Source organism: Lepisma saccharinum, chromosome 1 (genome assembly GCF_977018435.1).
Source record: "Lepisma saccharinum chromosome 1, izLepSacc3.1, whole genome shotgun sequence".
Classification (NCBI taxonomy): Eukaryota; Metazoa; Arthropoda; class Insecta; order Zygentoma; family Lepismatidae; genus Lepisma; species Lepisma saccharinum.
In genome coordinates this window covers 180,616,732-180,639,999 of record NC_139229.1, presented here as the reverse complement: position 1 = coordinate 180,639,999, position 23,268 = coordinate 180,616,732, and the positions used below count along the sequence as shown (strand labels likewise).

At 39.7% G+C, this 23,268-nt stretch overlaps 1 protein-coding gene across 1 annotated transcript in view; it reads left to right on the top strand.

Annotated features, from left to right (window-relative positions):
* The window catches only part of fid (class I SAM-dependent methyltransferase fire dancer), a 102,466-nt gene that overhangs the window by 41,245 nt on the left and 37,953 nt on the right, over positions 1 to 23,268 (top strand). The window contains exon 2 of the mRNA XM_083143687.1: positions 19,083 to 19,277. Within this exon, the coding sequence (XP_082999813.1) occupies positions 19,083 to 19,277 (195 nt within the window). The remainder of the gene's footprint in view (positions 1 to 19,082; positions 19,278 to 23,268) is intronic.

Sequence of the window (23,268 nt, the reverse complement as noted above, 5' to 3'; positions counted from 1 at the left end):
CCATTACAGGTCATAATGCAAAGACTACTTTCATTACCATCAGCACAACGGACTCACGAGAGATTTTTTTTTTTCATAAAGTCTGTAAGAAGTTTGGTACTGGTCCATATAATATCAAAGAGTTTGACTGTTCAGTCTCTCATAAATATATTTTGACTGCAATTTTGGGAAATATTGGCTCCTCTGAGAAGTACCGTTAAAACAGATGCATTGTTTAGTATAATTACAAGTTTGGAAATTTTGAATTAAAGAATTCATTAACAAATCTTTTTTTTACTGAAAAGTGTCAATTTTAAATTACTCTATAACGTGTTCTATAGAAATATGTATTATTTATTGTGAATGTTTTGTGTCCTACATTTTGACTCAATGTCCTACATTTTGGAACATAATGTCCTACATTTCCCTCATAGCGATCTGGTAACCCTAAGTATATGTCTTCCTCATAAAGTGGAATGTTTACTTGAACGACACGAGTTTGCTTTCGTGGCGGAGTGGTCAGCTTAACGAGCTACGAAGCTAGGTATCCTAGGTTCGAACCTCGGTTAAGGCATTAATGCATGATTGTCCTCTCATCGATTTTATTAGATCATCTATCATACTCATGACTAAATAACCAAAGAGGCAAAAAAGCGACGTAAAATAACCGAAAGGGTAAAACTGAAATTGTACCACACGGCAGTTCCAATGAACGGTTTCCATCGACTGGTTGACTTGAACCGCGTACCGTTCCCATTGGCCAAGAAATGGCAGAATAACGAAGCAAAATAACAATAAGTGCACATGAATTACGTACGTTCAAAATTAGTTAGGACCTCTCTGAAGCATGATAGTAAAAACCTTTGTATTGTAACCAAGGACTTCGAGTTCGCTTCTAGAAGGTCACAAGGGCCTCCCCGATGGTAACATCGTCGCCTTATCGCCGGTTCGATACCTGGTGGAGGCACATTGCACAGTGTTTCGGATAAAACTTTAAACAGTAGGTCCAGTTCCGATTAGCCTATCTGTGCATAAAGTGGACTTAAAACAACAAATCTATCGAAGGTCACATGTTTCAGTGCTTCGTTTTAATTTTGGTACTTTTGCATATTTAATGCCGTTTTTCCATGTGTTAGGCTAGTCGCGACGATGATGATGCCTTAGATTTCAACCTATAAGCTTCGGTAGCAAAACTGAATTGACAGATTAAAGGATGAGGGTGTAGTCATCCGCTTCAAGACGTAGAATAAATCGTCGATTAACACCAGATTAACGACGTTTGGCCACTTCATGTGGCGTCTAAATGGTCAATCCCCTGCTGGCAAAAAATATAAGCGATGGACGCACTTTGACGTTTAGAATTAAGCAATCGTTTTGACAATTTCAAATAAGCAATCCCCTTCCCCTAGTCCAGGCATGTCCAACTTCAATGAAGTAGTGCTTTTTATTGTCAGAACAGACAGTTATGTTTTGACTCATTTTCTCGATTCGCCGCACGGCAGTGTTTCTTGATAATTGAACATCTTTAACAGCAGCTGAAATCACTTTCTGGTTCTTATTTCCCTCAAAAAGATTATCGGCTATTTCCAGAAAACACTCTTTTACGAATTCTCCTTCGGTAAACGAACTGCAATTTTTAACTATCAGGTGGCTAACTTTGAAGGAACACAGGGTAGCTTTGATAGATTGTGAGGTTGGTTTCATCATAAATTGTTGTTGAGCAACTAAATTTGATTTAAGTTCTTTCAGTTTAGCTTTACGAATGTCAGTTTTGGACAATAATCGGCATCGTATTTATTGGTAAGAAGTGCTTTATAATAACGCTCTAATTGCCCTTTTTTGGCAATGATATTGAGGCGTTAAAAATTAAACAACAACATTTGTCTTTTACCATTACAAAAAAGTAGTCGCTTTCCCACAAGCACAGAAAGGCGACTGGCAGTCAGCGCGAAACTTCGCCTGCACGGCTGTCATACCCGCAGCGCCGGTAAGGGAACAAAAGACGATGGGGTTCAAAACTGCGCCATTTAAAAAAAAGGGAAGGAATAGCAGTGACAAACATTCAGAATCTGACATTTGCATTAAAAATGGATCAATCCATTATACATTATAGAAGTTGAATTCAAATAACGTATATTCGTATAATTACAATAGATAACTGCGATCGACCAAAAAACGTCCCACGATCGACGCGTTGGACATGCCTACCCTAGTCGATGTCTGTAAATACGTGATTGGTCCATCTAGATGTCTAAAATAAGCTGTCAAAGCTAGAGACAACATATGACATACGAAACACAACAAACGCTCCATGAATCTAGCAAACAACAACAACAACAAAAAAGGCCTTTCGCACCCGGCGAGGGTAGGTCATTAATCCGCCATTGGCCTGCAAGCCGAACAGTGAACAGCAGTGTACGACTTCAAACGTAAACCCATCCGAATCCATAAGTTCTGTTTCTATCACGATATATCTGCAGAAAGCTAATTTGAACGACCTTTCCATTGATTCTGGATCAATTCGCCGAGAGACTATTGTGATAAAGCGTAAAGGTCACGCTACTTGACCACAATGAAAAACAGCGCATGCAAACAAAATTACAACACACGCATGCAGACCTTGACATATCTGTTAACAAGCATGAGAGTGTCATCTCATCATCAGAGAGCAATCGCTCCTACCTTGACGTCTAAAAATATGCGATCGCTCCACTTTGACGCCTAAAAGTAAGCATCTGCCCCTCTTCACGACTGAAAAAAGCGATGGACGCACCTGGACGTCTAAATTTAAACAACAGGCTGCCCTTGTCGTCTAAAGTGTGTTCGGTCCATCTTAACGTCTAAAATTAAGCAGGTGTCCCACCTTGACGTCTAAAATAAGCAATTGCTCCACTTTTGCGCCTAAAATTAAGCAATTCTACCATTGACGACTAAAAAGAAGCGGTCGACACGCCTTGACGTCTAAAATTAAGGACTCGTCCCATCTTGACGTCTGAAAATAAGCCACAGCCCCACCTTGACGTATAAAATTAATAAATTGCTCTCGTTGGCATCTAAAAAGAAGCGATGAAAGTATACCTTGATGTCTAAAATTAAGCAACAGGTCAAATTGTCATCTGTATATAAGCGATCGCTCCACATTGGCGTCTAAAAATAATCGGTCGCCCGCTTTGATGTCTAAATTAAGCAGTTACTCCCTTTGACAACTAAAAAAAAGCTATAGACACACCTTGACATCTAAAAATTAGGGATGGTCGCATCATGACGTATAAAGTTAAGCAATCGCTGTGACGTACGTGATTCTGACACACCGATGGACTTCTCTTGGCTCTAGCTTCATGTTGTCAGAACAGTATAATGGGAAAAAATGATTTTGCCTTATTGGGAAACCTATAGGGTTCAGCGTGCTCGTAAATCACGCCTCCCCCAAATGGGATTGGGGAGGAGGCACTCGCTCTCATAGTTACGTAAAACGGGAAACTGTAGGTGTTCCGTCAGCTGGCGATAGTGTGTGGATGTTTACAAATGCGGTGGAAATCTGTGCCAATAGGCCGACGGACGTATTTTTCCGCGAGATAGCGTGGGCGGGCGTCTCTACTCTCATGCAATGGGTGAATCGCACGACACGCGCGAACTGGTGCGTGATGGAAGAAGAAGAGGAGGACCATACCCACCCTTAACATGGCGTGAGAGTGGAGATGAAACTTTCGCTGCATAACGCTTCAGGAAAAGGGTGGTTTGCGAGTCGCTGCCGATTCGGAAATCAATGTTTGGAGTTGTCAGGGCTGTCATGTCCAAATGCGATAAAAACGCAGGAAATCATTTGTGAAACTGAATCCTTTAGTGCGAATTCTTTATTTATCTTCATTTATCTTTGTCTTATCTCTCACGTTCGGTTAATGAATTTTCCCTCATTTTCCCCCTTTGTATTTGATTGATTGGTTGATTTAGTTTATTTTACTTCGCGTTTTGTGCCTCTTGGCTAATTTGCGAAGATGGGGATGAGTGATGAAATGATGAAATTGATGAATGAACATTCACAAACAACCAAGCCCGAGCGAGATTCGAACCCGGCACCCTTGGCGTCGCAGCGCGATGTGCTAACCACTCGGCCACAGGGTCCGGCCCCTCTTTTCCCGTGTTCGATCACTGGTGGTGGCATCTTGGTTCGGAATCCACTTTAACGGGGAGTTTCAGTCCCGATCAGTTTCTCTGAGTACTTTGTCTTAATTGCTCTTTCTGTCTCTCGTTAATGACTCGTTATTGCCCTGTCTTCTTCCCTCTCTCTCTGTTCAATCTCCTTATTCCCCTTTCTTTTCGGAATCCACGTATTAATCGGGTGTGCCTTTTGTTTTATCTTCTGAACTCAGTATGAGAGTGTGAAAGTATAAGTGAATCTCTAATCAGAAGAACGTTCATTAGGCTTCATTATAAATTAAGTTGCAGTAGGACAACCTCCGTGGCGGAGTGGTTAGCACAGCGCGCTACAACGCCAGGGACCCCGGTTCGAATTCCGGCCTGGGTGTGGGTGTTCTCTGTGAGTGCTCCTTCATCAATATCAGCATATCATTACTCATCTTTGCGATTAGCCAAAAGTGGCAGAAAAGCAAAGTAAAATAAACCAAATCAATCAATCATGCTAATGTGCATACTACCATAAAAATGTTAAGATTTTCATGAACTATAGCTATACTATACGCATCATGGTTCATTCAAAGTTACCTTCTCTCATGTCAAATGTCTAGATGATGATGATGATCTGGCTAGTGTGGTGGGTAAGCGACAAGTCGTTCAATCATTATGTTAAATATTTGTTGTCGTTTTACAATCATCGCATTGAGCATGAGACAACAACTAAACGAAGTAGAAAACAAATGCCTACATGTAACAAAAACTTTCCCGTAATATCATATCCATTATTGCCTTTTAAATTGGGAGGGATACAGCGTGCCTTGGCTGGAACACTGTAACATTGTAGAAATATTTGCGTGCTTTAAGGTTAGTGATGATGAGACGCTTAGGACTGAGGCGTGGGGTTGTGGAAAGAAGGCTCGGTCTACGTGCAAGAGGTGTTAAAAAGTGCCATTCTCCGGCTCCATTCATTCCATCAGGGCTCAGGAAGTTTATATGTAACACAAGAGCTTTAAAAGTTATTTCTACTGGTCAGTGGCGGCGAGGGGGTCAGTTGCCCCCCACCCACTTTCGTCACTTTTGCCTCGGCAATATGCTAAACCTTATCTACAAATCTACAAAGGGAAATATAATGTCTTTGCTCCCTAGTTTCGGCACCTTGCCCCCCCCCCCTCCCCAGTTTTGGAACCCAATCGTCGCCACTGCTACTGGTCCTAACATTCGCGTTAACTCCAAGTATTAAATTGTCGCCAATCGCATTGAAGTCCTTAAAGGAAGTCGAACTTTATCCTTTTCACAATCTTGTCGAGGTGTGTGACCACCACAGGCCTCTTAAATGTTGCCAGTAATTGTAAGGACATCCATGTTGAAAGATGGTCAATCGAAAATACCCTTTCGTAAGTAAAGCTTTCGAGGACACGAGGGGGAGTGGTTGAAACAAAAAAAATGTAGCCCTGAGCTATGTTCCTCTGTCCATCTGTTGGGACAAGTTTGACAGCAAGGAAAAAAAAAACTTGATTCAAGTTTTACCCAGATTGTGGCCGTATCCGAAAGGTGCAAGACCGTACTTGGAGCGAGCATCCTCTGAGTATGGTCTTCAAGTCGTGGACTGGAAAGGAAAGTCTTTCGAATTGCACTTCGACTGCAGCGCCAAATACGATCAGTAGATAAAACTGAGGACATGTTGTTTTCCCCTTGTTTTTCACCATAGAAATCACATAACATTTCAAATTGTTCTTATACATACATTTCCACACATTAGAAGAACTTCAACCAACTGCTGGCCCATAACGTATATTTAACCTGTGTTGCTGGCTTTCTACCTTCGTGATTTTAAACAAATGAGCAACAAGTGCGAAAATCACGTGAACTAGTCAGCAGCTATCTGTGCTTCGAGCTGTGCGCACTTGTGCTTGGCGCTTTCGAACTGTACTAGGTGACGTCACTTCCGTCAAGACCATACTTCAAGTCTGTACTTTGTACCTTTCGGACAGAGCCTGTATACGGTTATATAAGTAGAGGTGGCCAAAAAAATGTAAGATCCGGGTTACTCAGTTCCGAAAATATCATGATTCCAGAAACGATTGCCCGCCGGATCCATTATCATCCGGGACCCCGGCACTCCAGGATCCGCATCTGGCCAATCTTAGTACCAGGCTCTTTTCTCAGCTGGTGCACCGTGCGGTTCGGTTGTCTTGTCCAGAAAATTGTTCAATCCAAAGAAATCAAGCCCTTCTCTCTTTTGAGAGCAACTTGGTCCAAATTTCCCATCGCCGCCGGCTCGTCCTGCGCCTAGTTGAAACGCGGATTCGAGCCTGTGCAGTCCGCAACATGTGCTGGGGATGAGATGTTGCCGAGCGAGCGTTTGAATTACGGTCGTGGCTTCTCCTCTCGCAGACAGGCCGGGCGCCATTGATCTAAGGCGTCGGGCGCCTGGACGCGATCCAAGCGCCTGCGACCATCTCCCAAGAAAGTCCCTTCGATTGATTCTACAGTTGGGGAAAGTTTGGCGAAAACACCCCTTCCCTTCCCTTCCCCCTCCCAAACTGGAACTCGGGATATGCTGCTGAACGAGAAGGAAACAAAACCCTGTCGTTTCATCCTTGCAGCCAGCAAGTCGTTGTCTTTTTGTGTGTATGGGAAGCAAAAAAAAAAAAAAAGGAAAACGCTGTACAAAACGATAACGCATTGGCTGTAGTGACCCTATTTTTACCCCACCCCCTCCCCTTTCTTTCCTCGATATTTTCCTCCGACTTACTCTTTCCACTGCTTCAAGACATTTGCAGCAGCGAACTAAACACATAACAATAACTAAGCCAGTCATTCGCAGTTATGGAGTCTGCTCATTTTCTGCTCAATGGCTTGTTGGAAAATTAATGAACCCATAATTCATAAAGCTTGGTTTCCATCACGTATAACCCGTTACTGTGGCTAAATCAATTTACTTTCTGGCGCGATCTCCAAATGCATATATAATTCTAAGAAGTGAAGTTTGATCAATTCGCGACAGCAGCGCACTTCGTGGCAAAATATTATAACACCAAGAATAAATATCTAAAGCTTTTATTTCTTCTCTGCTACTGTATTTGTTAGCATGGAAGTTCAATGCTAAATGTTACGGTTTTAACACTATCGAACCTGCAGCAATGAGCATTGTAACAATTCTGATAAGGCGCCACATGTACAGTGAGATCCATGAGTTTTACCATGCGAATTGTCCATCACCATGTTCGTGCACTTTATTTGACCCAATGAGAGCTTCAATAATTAAAAGACAACTCAAAACAAGCTGCAGATAACTTCTGCACCAGCATACATAAAAATCCATCGCTTAAAAACCCATAGGATGCCAGAGAAAAATCAATGAAAATAGTCATGGACAATTTGCACGGTAATACTCATGCATCCCACTGTACAAACATGACAGGAACCAGGTTTGACGAATATACTTATTTTTAGTTATGTATATGCTTCCTTGTCCTATTAGGTCGAATCACCACGACGAGGATGAATGAATCGAGTCAACAGAGGAGGCACGAAATTCAGTGTTACCAGGATTCAAAACCACACCAGCATCATTGCAAAAAGCAGCGTACACTCGTGTAGCACTGCGATAGGTAGCCCATTCACGATTGCCTAGATGAGGATTTCAATTGAGAAAATGCATAGAGCGTGCAGTAAAAGAGGGGAATGTTTTAATTTTTACATTTCGAGATCTTTCTAATCTTATGATTTTCTTCATTAAAATCGTTTCATTAGAAAGGGTGGCACAAAAGTCATCATCCTATTTGAACTGACCTTTATTTTGACATCTTGTTGTTGATATTAGTAGTATTTTGTCAGTTAAATAGAAGATACTCACGAAATTTATTGTGTGCGAAAATGGATAAGTGTACCCCACACGAACGTGGAAAAAGTGTGACAATTTTGCGTGACACTTTTCCGGGCAGAGTAATATCACAGATAAAGTGGTAATATCCCGTTTTGGTGATTTGCCATGGCCGGCCAGGTCCACCGAATTTGACCGCTCCAGATCCTTTCCTTTGGGTATATTTGAAGTCATTGGTTTATGTGAATAAGCCAGAGACGTTACAGCAACTAAAGGACAATACTCAGCAAGAAATTGAAAACATTTCCCCGCAGATTTCCAACACCATGGAAAACTCAATAAAAAGAGCCCAAATTTGCATCAATTCGAATGATGCTCATATATTTGATGTTATGTTTAAGAATTGAGGACATAAAACTTACAAGTATCAATAAAAGTTTAACACAAAAAGACCTATTTTATTTAACTTAAAACCCAAGCTAGAGGCTAAGATAATCAGGTGATGACTTTTGCGCCACCTTGTAATAAGAATAGAAAAAGGCGTTATATTTGAGTCATTTAAAAGAAATACAATTTCTAAGATTTAGAGCACTAAAACGTGTGATATAGACACCAAAAATTATGAAAATAGACACTGCAAATAGAAAATGCGCCACAATAGGCAGTGAACATGAACCTGTCGTTAATTTTGCTTAGTCTACTTGAACATTTACTGTCTCCTTTTTGTAGTTTACTTTTCCTTTTTTGCGTCACTTTTCTGTTACTTTTGGGCCTCCCAGATGGCGCAGTGGTAGCGTTGTCGGCTTGTAATCAAGTAGGCCCGGGTTCGATACCCAGTGGAGGCACACAGTGGTTCTGATCCCACTTTAAACTGTAGGTCCAGTCCCGATATACTTACTGTGCACAAAGTGGACTTAAAAAATCACCAAATCAAGTTCTGTTACTTTTTGAGAACCGTGAACACATGCCCTCTTCCGTTGAAAGCAACATAGGGCATGATGCATTATCATATTCAGTGGGGGTGAAACTTGACAGGTGTTTACAAAGTTCTTAAAACCTCCCAACAAGTAAGAGAATACCTGACTTTCTGAGGTGCCCCAAGATTTGCAAGACGAGAAGAGGGCGGCTACTGAAATAATTATACCTGTCGGATGCAAGAACCTTCTGTGGATGATGAAAATCCAATTCCGGAGAAGACAAAAGACCGCGCAGAGGAACAGAATAACTGACGTTAAAGATGAAATATCTGGAGGCACCGAGGTCACGGCAAAGTCAAACTTTGCGAGAGTTTGCGTCCGTGTTTTAGTCAGAACCGGATGCAACCGGTAAGAAGGATGAACAGGGGTCCTTGCCCCCGGGCAGAAAAGTCAGAGATGAAGTTCCAAAAATAATAATTGAACGAAGTAGTGAAGGAAGAAGGAAAAACAGTAAACAAAGTTTCATGCAAATGATCGAGAGGATTAAACAAAACATTTTAAAAGTATTTATTTATCCAAAATAACAACAATAACAATGGTGGAAATGTTAAAGTAGAAACAATATATGGAAAGAGGGATTGATTGAGTTGCTTTATTTTACTTCCGTTTTTATGCCACTTTTATAGCTAATTTGCTAAGATGGGAATGATGTGATGAAATTGACGAATGGGCACTTACAAACATTCATGCCCAGGCCAGGATTACAGCCAGGGACCCCTGGTGTCGTAGTGCGATGTGCTAACCAGTCCGCCAGGAGACCGGCGGAAAAGAAATTGGCATTTATGTATAGTAGGTTCTTTTGGAGTGAAAAACTTATGCTCTCTCCAAAACTCCATTTTCGCCATTAAAATTCGAGAAAGTGCGACCTATTTAGCGAAGTCGTTAGTGCATCACACTACGGAACTATTGTTCATAGGTTCGAATCCTGGTTAAGGCATGGTTGTTAGTTTGTCTCGTACTTGTATTTACATTCCATCTGCTGGAAACACCTGATTTACTTGGATTGAACAATTTTCTGGACAAGACAACCCAACCGCAAGGTGCACCAGTCACTTTTGATTAATTGCGACAATAAAGATGAGGATGAGTATGATTAGATGAAATCCATGAATGGACACTCACAAAGAACATCTATACCCATACCAGGATTCGAACCTGGGAACTTCGGTGGTAAGATCGAAAGTCGACCACTTCATTCGCTCAGTCACCGCGTCGGCGTGTTTTGACTCATAATCTATTTCATGAGTTCGTCGATCATGTCGTGATTTGCCAACGAGGTACGATTGATTGATTTGTTTTAATTCACTTAGCTTTTCTTCCACTTTTGGCTAATCGAGAAGATAAGAATGAGTGATGATATGATGAAGAGACATTCACAAAGAAGACCCATACCCAGCCTTGGATTCGAACTCAGGATCCCTGGGGTCGAAGCCCAATGTGCTAACCACTCTGTCACGCAGGCCGGGTAATGAGGTACGATAGGACGTAAAATAACCAAAATAGAAATTGAAAATCGAAATGTCCATTTTTTTTTTGATTCAACTTACTTATAGCATAAATCAGTACCTCGCACGTTCAATCGGAGCTGTATATGATGAGAATTTATTAACTTAATTTAGTATAAACATAAAGGGAAAATATGTTCATAACTTCATAATTTCAGTAAATTTCATATTATCATCATCATTATTACTATCATAATAGCAAACCACAACTAAACTCATACTTTGTTTTTCCTGAAAGAAAGCTAATATAAGCAGTTTTTCTTGGGGGTGGTTTCTAGGCCCTATGTATGAAAGTACGTTATGTCTAAGGTGATTCGAGGTGAACACTACTGGAATAAAATAGATGCGTTTTGTCTAATGTCCAAATGAGACAACCAGTTATTAAGTGTGGCCCAACGAGACGTATCTGTGACGACCAATAAACTGCAATCTCAAGATCTGACAACACCTCATACAAATAATCATGACCGTGCCAGAATGTCCAAATCGGCAAATAGGAAGTTGGGGGAAAGCCGTTTTTTTTCTGCCCGATTACGTAAAAATGACGAATATGCACACAGCTTTCTGTCAAAGTTATTGAATATACCACGCGAGGATCGTAAAATAGCAATCCTTACCCATTTTATGGTTGTAATAAATGTAGAATTTTGCATGAACATTTGTTGCAAAAACTTTTTTTCATCTTTGAAGTAGTGACTGGAGGAACAGAGCACAGACTAAAGAGCATTGACGTTTGTGGCTGAAGTTGCCAGTTTATTGTTGAATTTGCTTTCATTTTTCTTCCTAACGAGGTCTTTAACCCTCTTTGATTTACCCTTAGAATCTCTTTTCTTCAAAACTTCATTTTGTTTGTTTTCCAGAACTGCACATCACAGTGTGTATGTGTGTGTGTGCGTGTGTATAACTTAGTTGATACTCTATCGGTTTCGGCCGATATAGGCATATCAGTTTATCGGTAAAATTATCGATAATAATTTTATCAATTCGATGTAGCCTGAAAATCCAGCCATTTTGTTAATGATTCATTGATTGTTTATGTTATTTAGCATCGCTTTCCTGCCACTTTTGGCTAATCGCGACGATGAGGATGAGTGATGATAAGATGAAAATGATGAAGGGGCACTCACAAATAACACTCATGCTCAGGCCGTGATTCGAACCCGGGACCCTTGGTGCCGTAGCGCATTTTGTTATTGTTATTAATATAATCGTGTAATTAATTTTCCTTGGTTTTGTAAACTAAAAGTCTAATTACACAATTAATTTTTGAAAGGTAAAACTCATTGCAGTCACTGTTAAAAATGTTAAATAAGAAGGTTCATGAATCATTCACGTTCTTCAAGGAATATTTGCATTTCTTTAATCAGATCAGTAGAATAATGATTATCGGTATAGGCTAAAGTTTCATATCAGTCCATCCCTAACACACACACACACACACATACACCCCCCCCACACACACACAAACACAAACAGAATGTTTGGGAGATTTTAAAATTACGGAACCTGACGGGACACTTTATTCTGTCATCTACGTAGTTTTCTGGCCATCTCTGGGTTCTAGTACATACATTCGAATTTCATAATGAGTTGAGATTACACACATCTGGCAGATATTACACACTTTTGCATTTGTGCTGCCGCCTGGAATATTTAATGGGAACTAATTCACACACTCTTTATGAAAATTTCCTCTATTTGGGGAACTCTCCAGAATGAACTCAAAACTATATCAGAGTATTATTTCATAATTTTTCTGCTGGATTTTGGATGACCCCCCCCCCCCCTGGGCACCCAAGGAAGTTCCCAAAGCCCATTTGGTTTCCCTGTGTGTGTATTCTAAAGTAGTTGATAACTCTGTCAACACACACCACTTCAGTGGCGTATGCTGGGTTTAAAACCTGAGCTATCTCTTTTTATCATAATGTTCAAATGGGAGGCTCTTTTTCGTTCAATTTCGTTGATTTTAAGGTGATGTGAGATTGCGATTAAAATACATACATTACAATTTATTAATAATTATAAAAATAACGATGTATCATTAATATAAAAACAATAAGGAAAACATTTCAAATATTTCATGGTTATTTATAAAATATAGAGGCCCATATTGTGAAATATTTATGTAGGCCTACGTGCGAGAATAAAATATACGCGTATAATAAACTTCTTACCTTGAATATTTAATTTGGAAAGGAACTCCATTCTTCTTTTGGCAACCTCTGTGGTAAAATGGTTATTAACACAGCGCACTATACGCCAGGGGACCCGGATTCAAATACAGGCATGGACATGGGTATTCTTTGTGAATGCCCCTTCATGCATTTCATAGTATCGTCACTCATCCTCGCGATTAGCTAAAGTGGCAGAAAAGCAACGCAAAATAACAAATCAAATCCATTCTTCTCTTCTTTGCGATTCCAGAGGCCTGCATATCTTCACGATTTGAAGTTTATCCTCATGCAAAAGCAGAGTAAATTGTTTCGGCAATAGTTCGTTAATTATATCATTCATTTTCATTCACTACACGACGCAGCCCAGATCATTCAAAACATATATACGTAATTCACGCACTCAATACACTTAAACCTAATTTTCTTAAACTTCCTTCAATGCGATTTCCACTCACAAAATGCCTTTTTGTCATCTCCGGCCAGTCAGTCTACCCCAGCCAATTATAATCAAAGCAGCAGATTGGTTGAAAACATCGTAAAGCGTGGTTTGTTGGTTGAAGGTCAGTGGCCTGTGAGTTCTGCATGTGTTCGATGGGACAGTCTTGTTTTGGCCTAGAGGACAAATTCCCTAACACATGCCAGCCACTCTTTTCCCGTTCCTGTAATAGTAGCTTTGTTTCAAAATTTCCCTTACCTGGGAAAAATCCCATGCTGGTTAGAGCATTGGCATCGCTGTAAGGTTTTACCGCCGTTGTAAAACGAAGAGTTCCCTGTCTAAGAAGCCACTACAAATACGTCACCGACCGCCTCCAGGCGGGGAAGAATTTAACCGCTGAAGCCTGGTGGTAGTTTTAAAGGAAAGGAGTCCATCCCCATGTATAGAGCGAGCACAAGGAAGACAAACCTTGGACGAAAAATCCCCGCGCAGCCTTTTTCTTCCGTTCAGCTCGGGCCATAAGGAAGCATGGTCCACTCTCCCCCTCCTCTCCTCGTGGGAGTACGGTGCACAGGAGTAGCGAGTTTTATACTATCATTTTTTTCCCCGCGGTCGTTGTTTGTGAGTGAAGCATCAGTCACATTTGATAGTCGATTATTTTCTGTATTTAATCTGGGCTTCGGCGATAGCCTAGGTAGACTAGAATATACGCGCCTGGTCACTTGGTAAAAATAATTCTCAATTCCAAATGCGTGAATAGGCAACTTAGCAGCGTGGGTGAGGTGGATTTTTAGCGCCCCCCCTACTTTCTACCCTGGTTCTCCTACATTCAACCTTCCTCAAATAAAAACATGACCATTTTGTATGTTTATGGTTTTGAAGACGAAAAATAGTATTCTTATTTTAAAAATACTTTAAGCGTTACTGTTAAACAGCACGTTTATTGCAGATATATGTTTATTTAATATTTACACAATGACATCAAAATGACAGTAATATCTCAGTTTAAATTCCTACATGATTCTTCAATACGCTTCGTATGTTACACAGCAGTAAATTAAATTAATTCTTGTCAAAAATAATACAACTCTTTTTAAAATAAATGCACACGCACCCGGTGAATATACGAGTGGTTCGGATCCCACTTTAAACTGTAGGTACAGTCCCGCTTAGCCTTTCTGTGCGTAAAGTGGACTTAAATATAAATTCAAAAAAATAGCCATGCTTATGTAATCAGAAATAAGGTTTTGGCGCTAATCAAGGGGAATGCCCCGGTTAGGAGTCTCGGTCATTCGTTCGGGTCGTCCGTTCATTAAGCCGCCCCTGCAACTCAGGTATTATAGATATTCTTGAGGTTTTGTAATCGAAAGGGGTGGTTGCAGATAAGAAGGGTGGATGATTCACCGCGCAACCGAGAGCTTCCGGCATCGGGCAAAGCTCGGCCGCGAACACACACCACGACCTCGCGGCGGTTGCGCGGGAAATCATCTTCTCTCTACAAGGAGCACAAAAGAACCTGTTCTCGACCCACTCTTTAAGAACGGAACTTGTTCCTGAGAGCAGTTCCCTCTTATGCAGAGCACACAATGGTATATGGATGGGTTCAGACTTGGCCAAGGACATGGAGAAGGTGCTTTGAAATTCTTGAGATGATTAATTACAGAAATGAGCAGGAGACGTGGCAAACTTCCAGCCGAGCATTTCTGGCAGTATTTCCCTTTAATGGCCGCCCCGCTACTAATAAATGAGCCGCCAATCGACCGTCTATTAGATTTTTATCGGTGCTCCGTGCTTCGGAAGATTCAATCAAAATAAAACAGATCACCGTGGAACACGAGACTGCCGTGACTCCTTGAATATCTTTGGCTACCATAGTCGAGGGATACATTACACTGTTCTTCATTTTAAAACTTTCTTTCTTTTCTGTTCAAATTTATCTGAAATGTGATTTTGATCACATTTTACATGTGAATTCGAAAATGACCTCCATTACGCGCTTTCATGTCTGAATTCTTAACGAAAAAGAAACTTTTTCCCCCAAATTTACGTTTGCCTAATACCTTAAAATGAAACAGTGGAATATTTTAAATTATTAATATAATTACGAGAATAGAAATTTTCAATGTACGTCGCAAATGTATGTAGCTCAGTGTTCTTCAAACGTTCATGTTGTCAACTGTATAGAAGCTCGTTGCTAACGCATGCTAATCATGTAACATTAGTTTGCCATTACATTTTTACTCAAAGTTCCTTGGTAGTTGCCACGTATTCAGTGCTCAACTGAGACCTTTAACCTTGTGCTTTTCACCAAACTCTTCTAAGTTTTCGGGAAACAAATCAGTTGGGCATGAAAGAAAGAAATATTTACACTCACGTTGCAATCCACGATCTAAAATTTTGCAATGTAGTTTTCTACAATTCTTTTTTATCTTTAACATTGCTTAAGAAATTAATCGCTACCATTTTGAAGTCATTCCAAGTGTTTGTCCTACATTTTGGACAGTGTTTCAGCAGCGTATATTCTAGGCTAGCTAGGCTACCTGCGAAGCCTGAAGTCTAGAGAATAAAATACAGGAGGAAAATCGATAAGAAATTGTAAATAAAATTATTCATATCAGTGAAATAATGAATGAGATTCTGGAGTTGGCAACCTGATTTCTTGTGAGTTGGTAACCTGATTTCCTATGGGATGGCAACCTGATTTCCTATGAGTTGGCAACCTGATTTCCTATGAGTTGGCAACCTGATTTAATATGAGTTGGCAACCTGATTTCTTAGGAGTTGGTAAACTTATTTCTATTCATAGCCTAGGACCACGTGACATAGTAAGATAGCCCAGATATTGGACTCAGTATACGCCACTGCAGTGTTTGTATATTTTGCTTGTAGTGAGCTTGTAACCTTATATACAATTATAATCCAGCTTCCCTGATGTTACTTCGTCGTGTCCGTTTAGTATCCCGTGCAGTTCCATCCTGTATGAATTCCTGCCCGTCTCTGTAATACCACATATTACAACATTTGCTTCAAATTTTCGCATATATGTATGAAATAAAATGCTTGAGTCAACTGTTGGAGATACAATCGGAAAAAGTGTTCTTATATGGAGATGGAAATGGCAAACTCAAACGTGTCGCAAATCTCTTATTTATGCTGTTCACTGACCAACAACCGATGTCATGTCCACTGTATTGTGTAATCGACTGGAAAATGCTATTGCTGTAGATATTTGCAGTTTCGCAAAGGCTAATGGTGTTCGTAAAATGTGTCTCTGGAATTGATCCAACTTGGCTTAGAGGATACAGTCGGAATCTTCTGTTGTTTCCTTGAAGTATATAAATCTTGCGAGCTTCCTAGTGGGAAAGGAACTAATCCAATGTTTCTTCCAAAATAGGTTTAGTGGTTCTGTTGTCCTCAAGTTATAATAAAGCAAGGATCGAAAACGTTAGACCAATTACAAAGCGTTACGTGAATGATAGTCCAAGTATTGACTTTACACGTAATGGCAATTGTTATGCCTATTATAATTGGACGATTCGGAAATTGATGAATACCATTAATACTCGGAGCCCCTGATATAGCCTTCCCACGATTAAATAACATAAGATATTGACTACCACCATCATTAACTCTTCTATTATCAGGAACAGTTGTAGAAAGTGGTGCAGGAGCAGGGTGAACAGTATATCCTCCATTATCTGCAGGAATTGCACATGCTGGAGTCTCTGTAGATTTATCAATCTTTTCATTACACTTAGCAGTAGTTTCCTCCATATAATAGATGTAATGAACCAAGATTATCCACGGTAAACAACAACAACAACAACAACGATTCGAGCTATTGTTCCTTGTCTGGAATTTGGGAAGAGTATTTGTTAATAATATAATATTGTTAAGCATTAAGTGAAGATTCAGAAAAAAAGACGATATTATTTCGGGACTGTCTACGTTAACAACCATTGAAAAGATATAATACTTGAACAAACTATATTCATTTTAAGATGTTTGCAGTCATGTATCAAGTGGTACAGTATAATTATGTTTGAACATCATGCTCTTTTGTCGCAGTAAGTGGTTGGTCGTATTTCATGGTTTCATTGCAGTTAAAATGAAGAAATGAAGAGTGCTCGTTGCATTTTTTAATGACAGGGAAAGCGTATGCAAATTGTAACATTAGTCATAATATCACTAACATGAAAAATATATGTAATTAAATGGCGAATCAACAAAAAATATCACAATAAATATTGCGAGCGACACTTAGTTTGATTTGAAGTTGACTTTTTTCACTTCTTATATCAGCATCGTGCTACACTATCTTCTTTAATTATTAAACCACATTTTTATAACACCTGTAAAATAGGATTCTAATCATGACTTGTCTCTCCGTAAGAGCACAGGTGAAAATTAAAGAAATTATGAATGAATTAAAATTGACATTGCACTAATCTAACACAGTTATCGTAATTTTTGAACTGCCTTATTACTTAGTGCTTGTGGTTACTTCGAATTCTTCTTCATGCCAAAATATCAACAAATCAGATTGATCGTGTTTAAGTTAGTATGCCATATTTAGAAGTGACATGCACTTTATGAAGTAGTGAGCATTAATAACGTACAGGAAAGTTGCTTCTGCTACAAACTTGTATTACTTGCAGTGTAATTAATATATCGGAACTATTGATAGTCATAATAGTTTTTCTAAAAACTGAGGGTCCAAGGGGACAGAGGGGTAGTCACTAATTTCGTGAGCGATGGCCATTCTTGCCACTAGCGGCGCTACTCCTTTTAAAAGTATCTTCACTTGTCAATAATGTACGTACAAATACAAACGTTTAACTGCTGCGTTCTTCCTTGGAGAGAGAGGGGAAAGGGAGGGGGTTATAAGAGAAAAAAAGAGAGACAGGAAGATAACGCTCGATAGGAAGACAGACAGTGAGATAGGAAAACAAAGAAAGAAATAAATAAAGAGAAGAAAGGAGTAACAGAAAAATAAGGATAGAGAAGCAGGGAGAGAGAGAGAGACAAGGATAAGAAGGAAAATAAGGAAAGACAGAAAGGAAGGAAACAAGAGAGACAAAAAGAGGAATGAAGGAAGCAAAAAAGAGAGAAAGAAAGAAGAAAAAGAAAGTTAGAGAGAGAGAGAGAAGAAGAAAAAAGAAAGAGAATAAGGAAAGATAAAAAGAAAGAGAGAGATAAGAACAATAAAGCTGGAAATAAAATTAGAAAATAAAGAAATAAAAAGAAAAGGCGCGAGACAGAAAAAAGACAAAAGTGTGTGTGTGTGTGTGTGAGAGAGAGAGAGAGAGAGAGAGAGAGAGAGAGACAGAGAGAGAGAGAGAGAGAAAGAGAGAGAGAAAGAGAGAGAGACAGAGTCTCCAAGGAAGAACGCAGCAATTAAACGTTTGTATTTGTACGTACACTATTGACAAGTGAATATACTGTTAAAAGGAGTGGCGCCGCTAGTGGCAAGGATGGCCACCGCTCACCAAAATAGCGACTACCCCTCTGCCCCCTTGAACCCTCAGTTTTTAGAAAAACTATTTTGACTATCAATAGTTCTTATATATTAATTACACTGCAAGTAATACACGTTTGTAGCATAAGCAACTTTCCTGTATGTTATTAATGCTCACTACTTCATAAAGAGCATGTCACTTCTAAATATGGCAAACTAACTTAAACACGATCAATCTGATTTGTTGACATTTTGGAAATTAAGGAAATGAAAGAGACAGGAAGATGAAAGAAAAGGGATAGAATGACGAGAAGAGGAGACAGAGAAAGGAAGAAAACAAGATAAAGGGGAAGAGAAAAAAGGAACATTAGCCTAACATTGTATGACAGAAGAGAGAGGGAAATAAAATACATGATACATAAATTTGATCAGTGACGCAATAAAGAAATTGAGTTTTGATTGATTCCACCTGGAGTAACTAAAGGAAACTCGCGGAAAATCGTCTTATAGTAGACTTTACTTATTCTTTGTGTGCATGTGTTTGTGTGTGTGTGAGAGATGATACTAACGCCCCTGTTTCCTTTCTTCCACAGCGGGCCATGTAGCTTGGCTGAGTATGGCTGGTGCAGAAGAGCGGGAGGCTCGCTCTATTGCTCTGGAGAAGGCCTACGTCCATGAGGTCTACGAGCAGATCTCCTGTCAGTTCACCGACGGCCGCTTCCGGGCGTGGCCAAGGGTCAAACAGTTCGTCTCCGAGCTCGAACCTGGGTCCCTCGTCTGTGACGTAGGTGAGTACGCACTGCACTGTTATATTTTGTAAATTATCTTTTTTCAAGTTTCCCAACAGGAAAAATCCCTCTTCTAGATACTTAGAGCATAAAGAAATAAGTAAATTACGAGGTACAGAGCACGCTTTTAAAATTATCATGAGCCAGACTCTGTGGCGTAGTATAGTTAGCGCAATGCACTACGAAACACGAATGTATACGTCACCGTGTGTGTTCAGCCATTTCATCAATTCTTTACTCAGCCTCTCCGTCGTTATTACAAAAGCTTCTTGAAATAGACATAATAGTAATAGAAAAGTTTCGCAATGTGAAAAAATATTAACTCAAGTCCCTTCCAGTTGAAACACTGCTGCAGATAGTAATGGTTATTACATATATATATATATATATACAGGGTGAGTCATAAGTCTCCATACAAATGGTGACTAATGTTTATTTTTCATTTTCAGGCAGGTGAACCAATGAAAAAGAGATGCCACTAACGAAGGAAGAACGGATTGACATCATTCTGTTGGCTGGGAGTGGTACCACCCGTCATGTAGCACGTACATTCAATGCAACCCACAGAACGCAGATACCCCACGACACCGTGGCCAAACTTATCAAGAAATTCAGGACAGGTTCCGTCGCCGACGAAAGCAGGTCTGGAAGACCAAAGACTTCAACAGATGAAAGGAGGGTAACGCAGGTGCCACGGTGTCGTGGGTTATCTTCGTTCTGTGGGTTGCATTGAATGTACGTGTACATGACGGGTGGTACCACTCCCAGCCAACAGAATGATGTCAATCCGTTCTTCCTTCGTTAGTGGCATCTCTTTTTAATTGGTTCACCTGCCTGAAAAGGAAAATAAACATTAGTCACCGTTTTCGCCATTTGTATGGAGTCTTATGACTCACCCTGTATATATATATATATATATATATATATATATATGTGTGTGTGTGTGTGTGTGTGTGTGTGTGTGTGTGTGATATATATATACACACAGGGTGTCTTAAAAGTAATAGCCAGACCCTGTGGCCGAGTGGTTAGCACATCGCGCTGCGACGTCAAGGGTCCCGGGTTCGAATCCCGCTCGGGCTTGGTTGTTTGTGAATGTCCATTCATCAATTTCATCCTTTCATCACTCATCCCCATCTTCGCAAATTAGCCAAGAGGCACAAAACGCGAAGTAAAATAAATCAAATCAAATCAAATCAAATTAAAAGTAATACCGCAAACTGACGCAGGTAAAAGTACACGATAATAGAAGCAAAAAAGTCTCAGTAAACATGGATCTGCAAACGAGCCGTTTTCGAGATAATCGCGAATGTGTGATTACAAGCCGCCACTGACTTCATTGTTTGTAAACGTCGTCCTAGTTGGTAAAATGTTAATAATGTGTGCGAATGTTCTGTTTGATTGCAACGCCACGTCTCGGAAATGTTCTGTTTGATTACAACGCCACCTCTCGGAAATGTTCTGTTTTGAAAACAAAGAGCAAACCTCGGACCGCACAAGGAGTAAAGCACTCGGTGTTTACAAAATGCAATCAATAATGGCTTGTAACCACACATTTGCACACATTATTTGCATTTTACCAACTAGGACGACGTTTACAAACAATGAAGTCAGTGGCGGCTTGTAATCACACATTCGCGATTATCTCGAAAACGGCTCGTTTGCAGACCCATGTATGTATAATGTGTGTGTGTATGTGTGTGTGTATATATATATATATATATATATATATATATATATATATATATGGGAGCTATTAAATCACCTGGCAGAAGCTTTTATTTTTTATTATTTTCATTATAATCATTAAAGAAATTGTGACCTAAAATTAAGAACCTAAAAGAACTATTAAAACTAATTAAATTAGTTTTGAAATTCTTATTACACACTACTATATACAGCCTCAACTATCCCACCCAAGACAATAGCAACAATGAAGAAGCGAGATCAGGGAGGAGGACATAGGTTTGTGGATTATTATTAACGCAAAACGAACAAGATAAAAGAACTACATGTTGAACAAAGAACGCCCTTAATCAATCAAACAAGCCGTAATCCTCAGAATCAACCAACATACATTATGATGTAGTAACAGAATAAGTCTAGTTATGATTTCTCTTTTTCTTTTTTTAGATGGGATGGGGGGGAGGGTATAGAATTGTTGAGGTCAACTAGGTCATATTGTCAGGATACGCCACTGGAAGCAATTGGAGATATTATCAGTCACCTCCCCCAACGCAATCTTACCTTCTAAAAACGACAGTGCTGCCACCAGCCGACACCAAGGTGAAAACATTTTCTACCACGACCCTGAATTCCTCTGCAATTTTGCTGTCGTAGAATAAATTACTTGTTACGAGCTGACACGGTTCGCGCGCACGCGCACACACACACTCACAGTAATATTATAACCGTATATATTTTCCAGCAAAAAATTGTTGGCATCAGAGGCAAGCAAGGAAGATCCTGGAAATGTGACAATGCATCTAGATAATCATTTCTCAACCTATGGAACGCGACCCACTGCTGGGTTCCGAGGAGGGGTTACGAAGTTGTGTTCGAAAATGTATTTACTATGTCTTAAAACCATTACATTTAAATAACTAAGAAATGTTGTTTTAACAATGATTTAAATTCAACCCGTGTTGTACGTAGTCTAAATTCTACATAACACATGTCTGTTATTCGCGCACTACCGTTCCTTTTTACTGGCATCTGTCTGATGTTTAACTCAAGGGAATCGGTTATCTGTGGGTTTTTGCTTCCGCGCAGCAATGAGTTCTTAGTTATCTGTGTCACATGCGTGTCAACTTAAGGTGTCGTTTGATATTTCCGACCGCCTGTGTGTGTGTGTGGTTGCCGAGAGGTGTCAACTGTTATCATTTCCCATTGCTATTGAGACAGCTTCGATTAAAGCTAATGCCTATGAACAAATGCATTGCGGTGGTTTACATATTTACTTTTCTAGAATGAAGTATGCGTAATTTGTTTAAGCAAGTGTAAAAGAGGGCACTTTGAAGTTCTCGATGTTAGGAAAAACAAGATTATAAACTGGGTGCACACTCCTTCAAGTAATGCTTATGGGTCCCATGGAGTATAATATCCTTCAAGGTGGGTTCCGGACTGAAAGAAGTTGAGAACCACTGATCTACATACATAGTTTCAGCACCCTGTGGCTTCAATGTCGTCGTAGGAATTGGTATATTTGGTGCTATATTTTCCATCTTTACACATATCTTATTTTTATTGCCGAGAATATATAATATTTCGGAAGCTGTAATTACGTGTTATTTTCCGCTGCAATTCTTTTCTTCGTTTCACAGTCATATTCCAGAGTTTTCTTCTTAACACTGGTTTATATACGTATTGTATATGGGTTTTCTAACGGTAAATTAAAACATTTTCTAAGCTGCATCGGTAAACGAGAAGGTTCAGAGTTCGATTTTTGACCTGGGTATGGAAGCTCCGTTGTGTCCCTTCACCAATTCATATAATCTCCATTCATGCTCATCATCGCGATTAGGCTAAAATAGGTAGAAAAGCGACGTAAATGAACAAAATGTCAAATTATAATATACTTATATTGCATATTTTGGTTTCGGGTTTCTGAACAATAGTTGTGACATGCATTTTCTGCAGAATTTCACACTTTTTTAATAGTATCGACTCCTCGGGGCCCCCAAAATACTGTTGAGGGATGGGGACCAGATAGAAAATGCACCCTTGCCCACGAGCAAGGTATGCATACATTTCTAACATCTTGAACACACAGCGTGATCCGTAATTCTGTGAATTTTCTCTCTATTTACTTGTTATGTTTAGTACGGGAAGCACGAGGATCGTAGCATTGTGTTTCAAGTGACTTTCAAGGGGGTACAGAATCTAAACGTATGTACAATCAGCATTAAAGATAAAAGTAGTTAAATTGTCATCATTATTTTCATTCAAGTTCGTCTAGATCCAGCATCACACGGATGGCAGAGAAATGGAT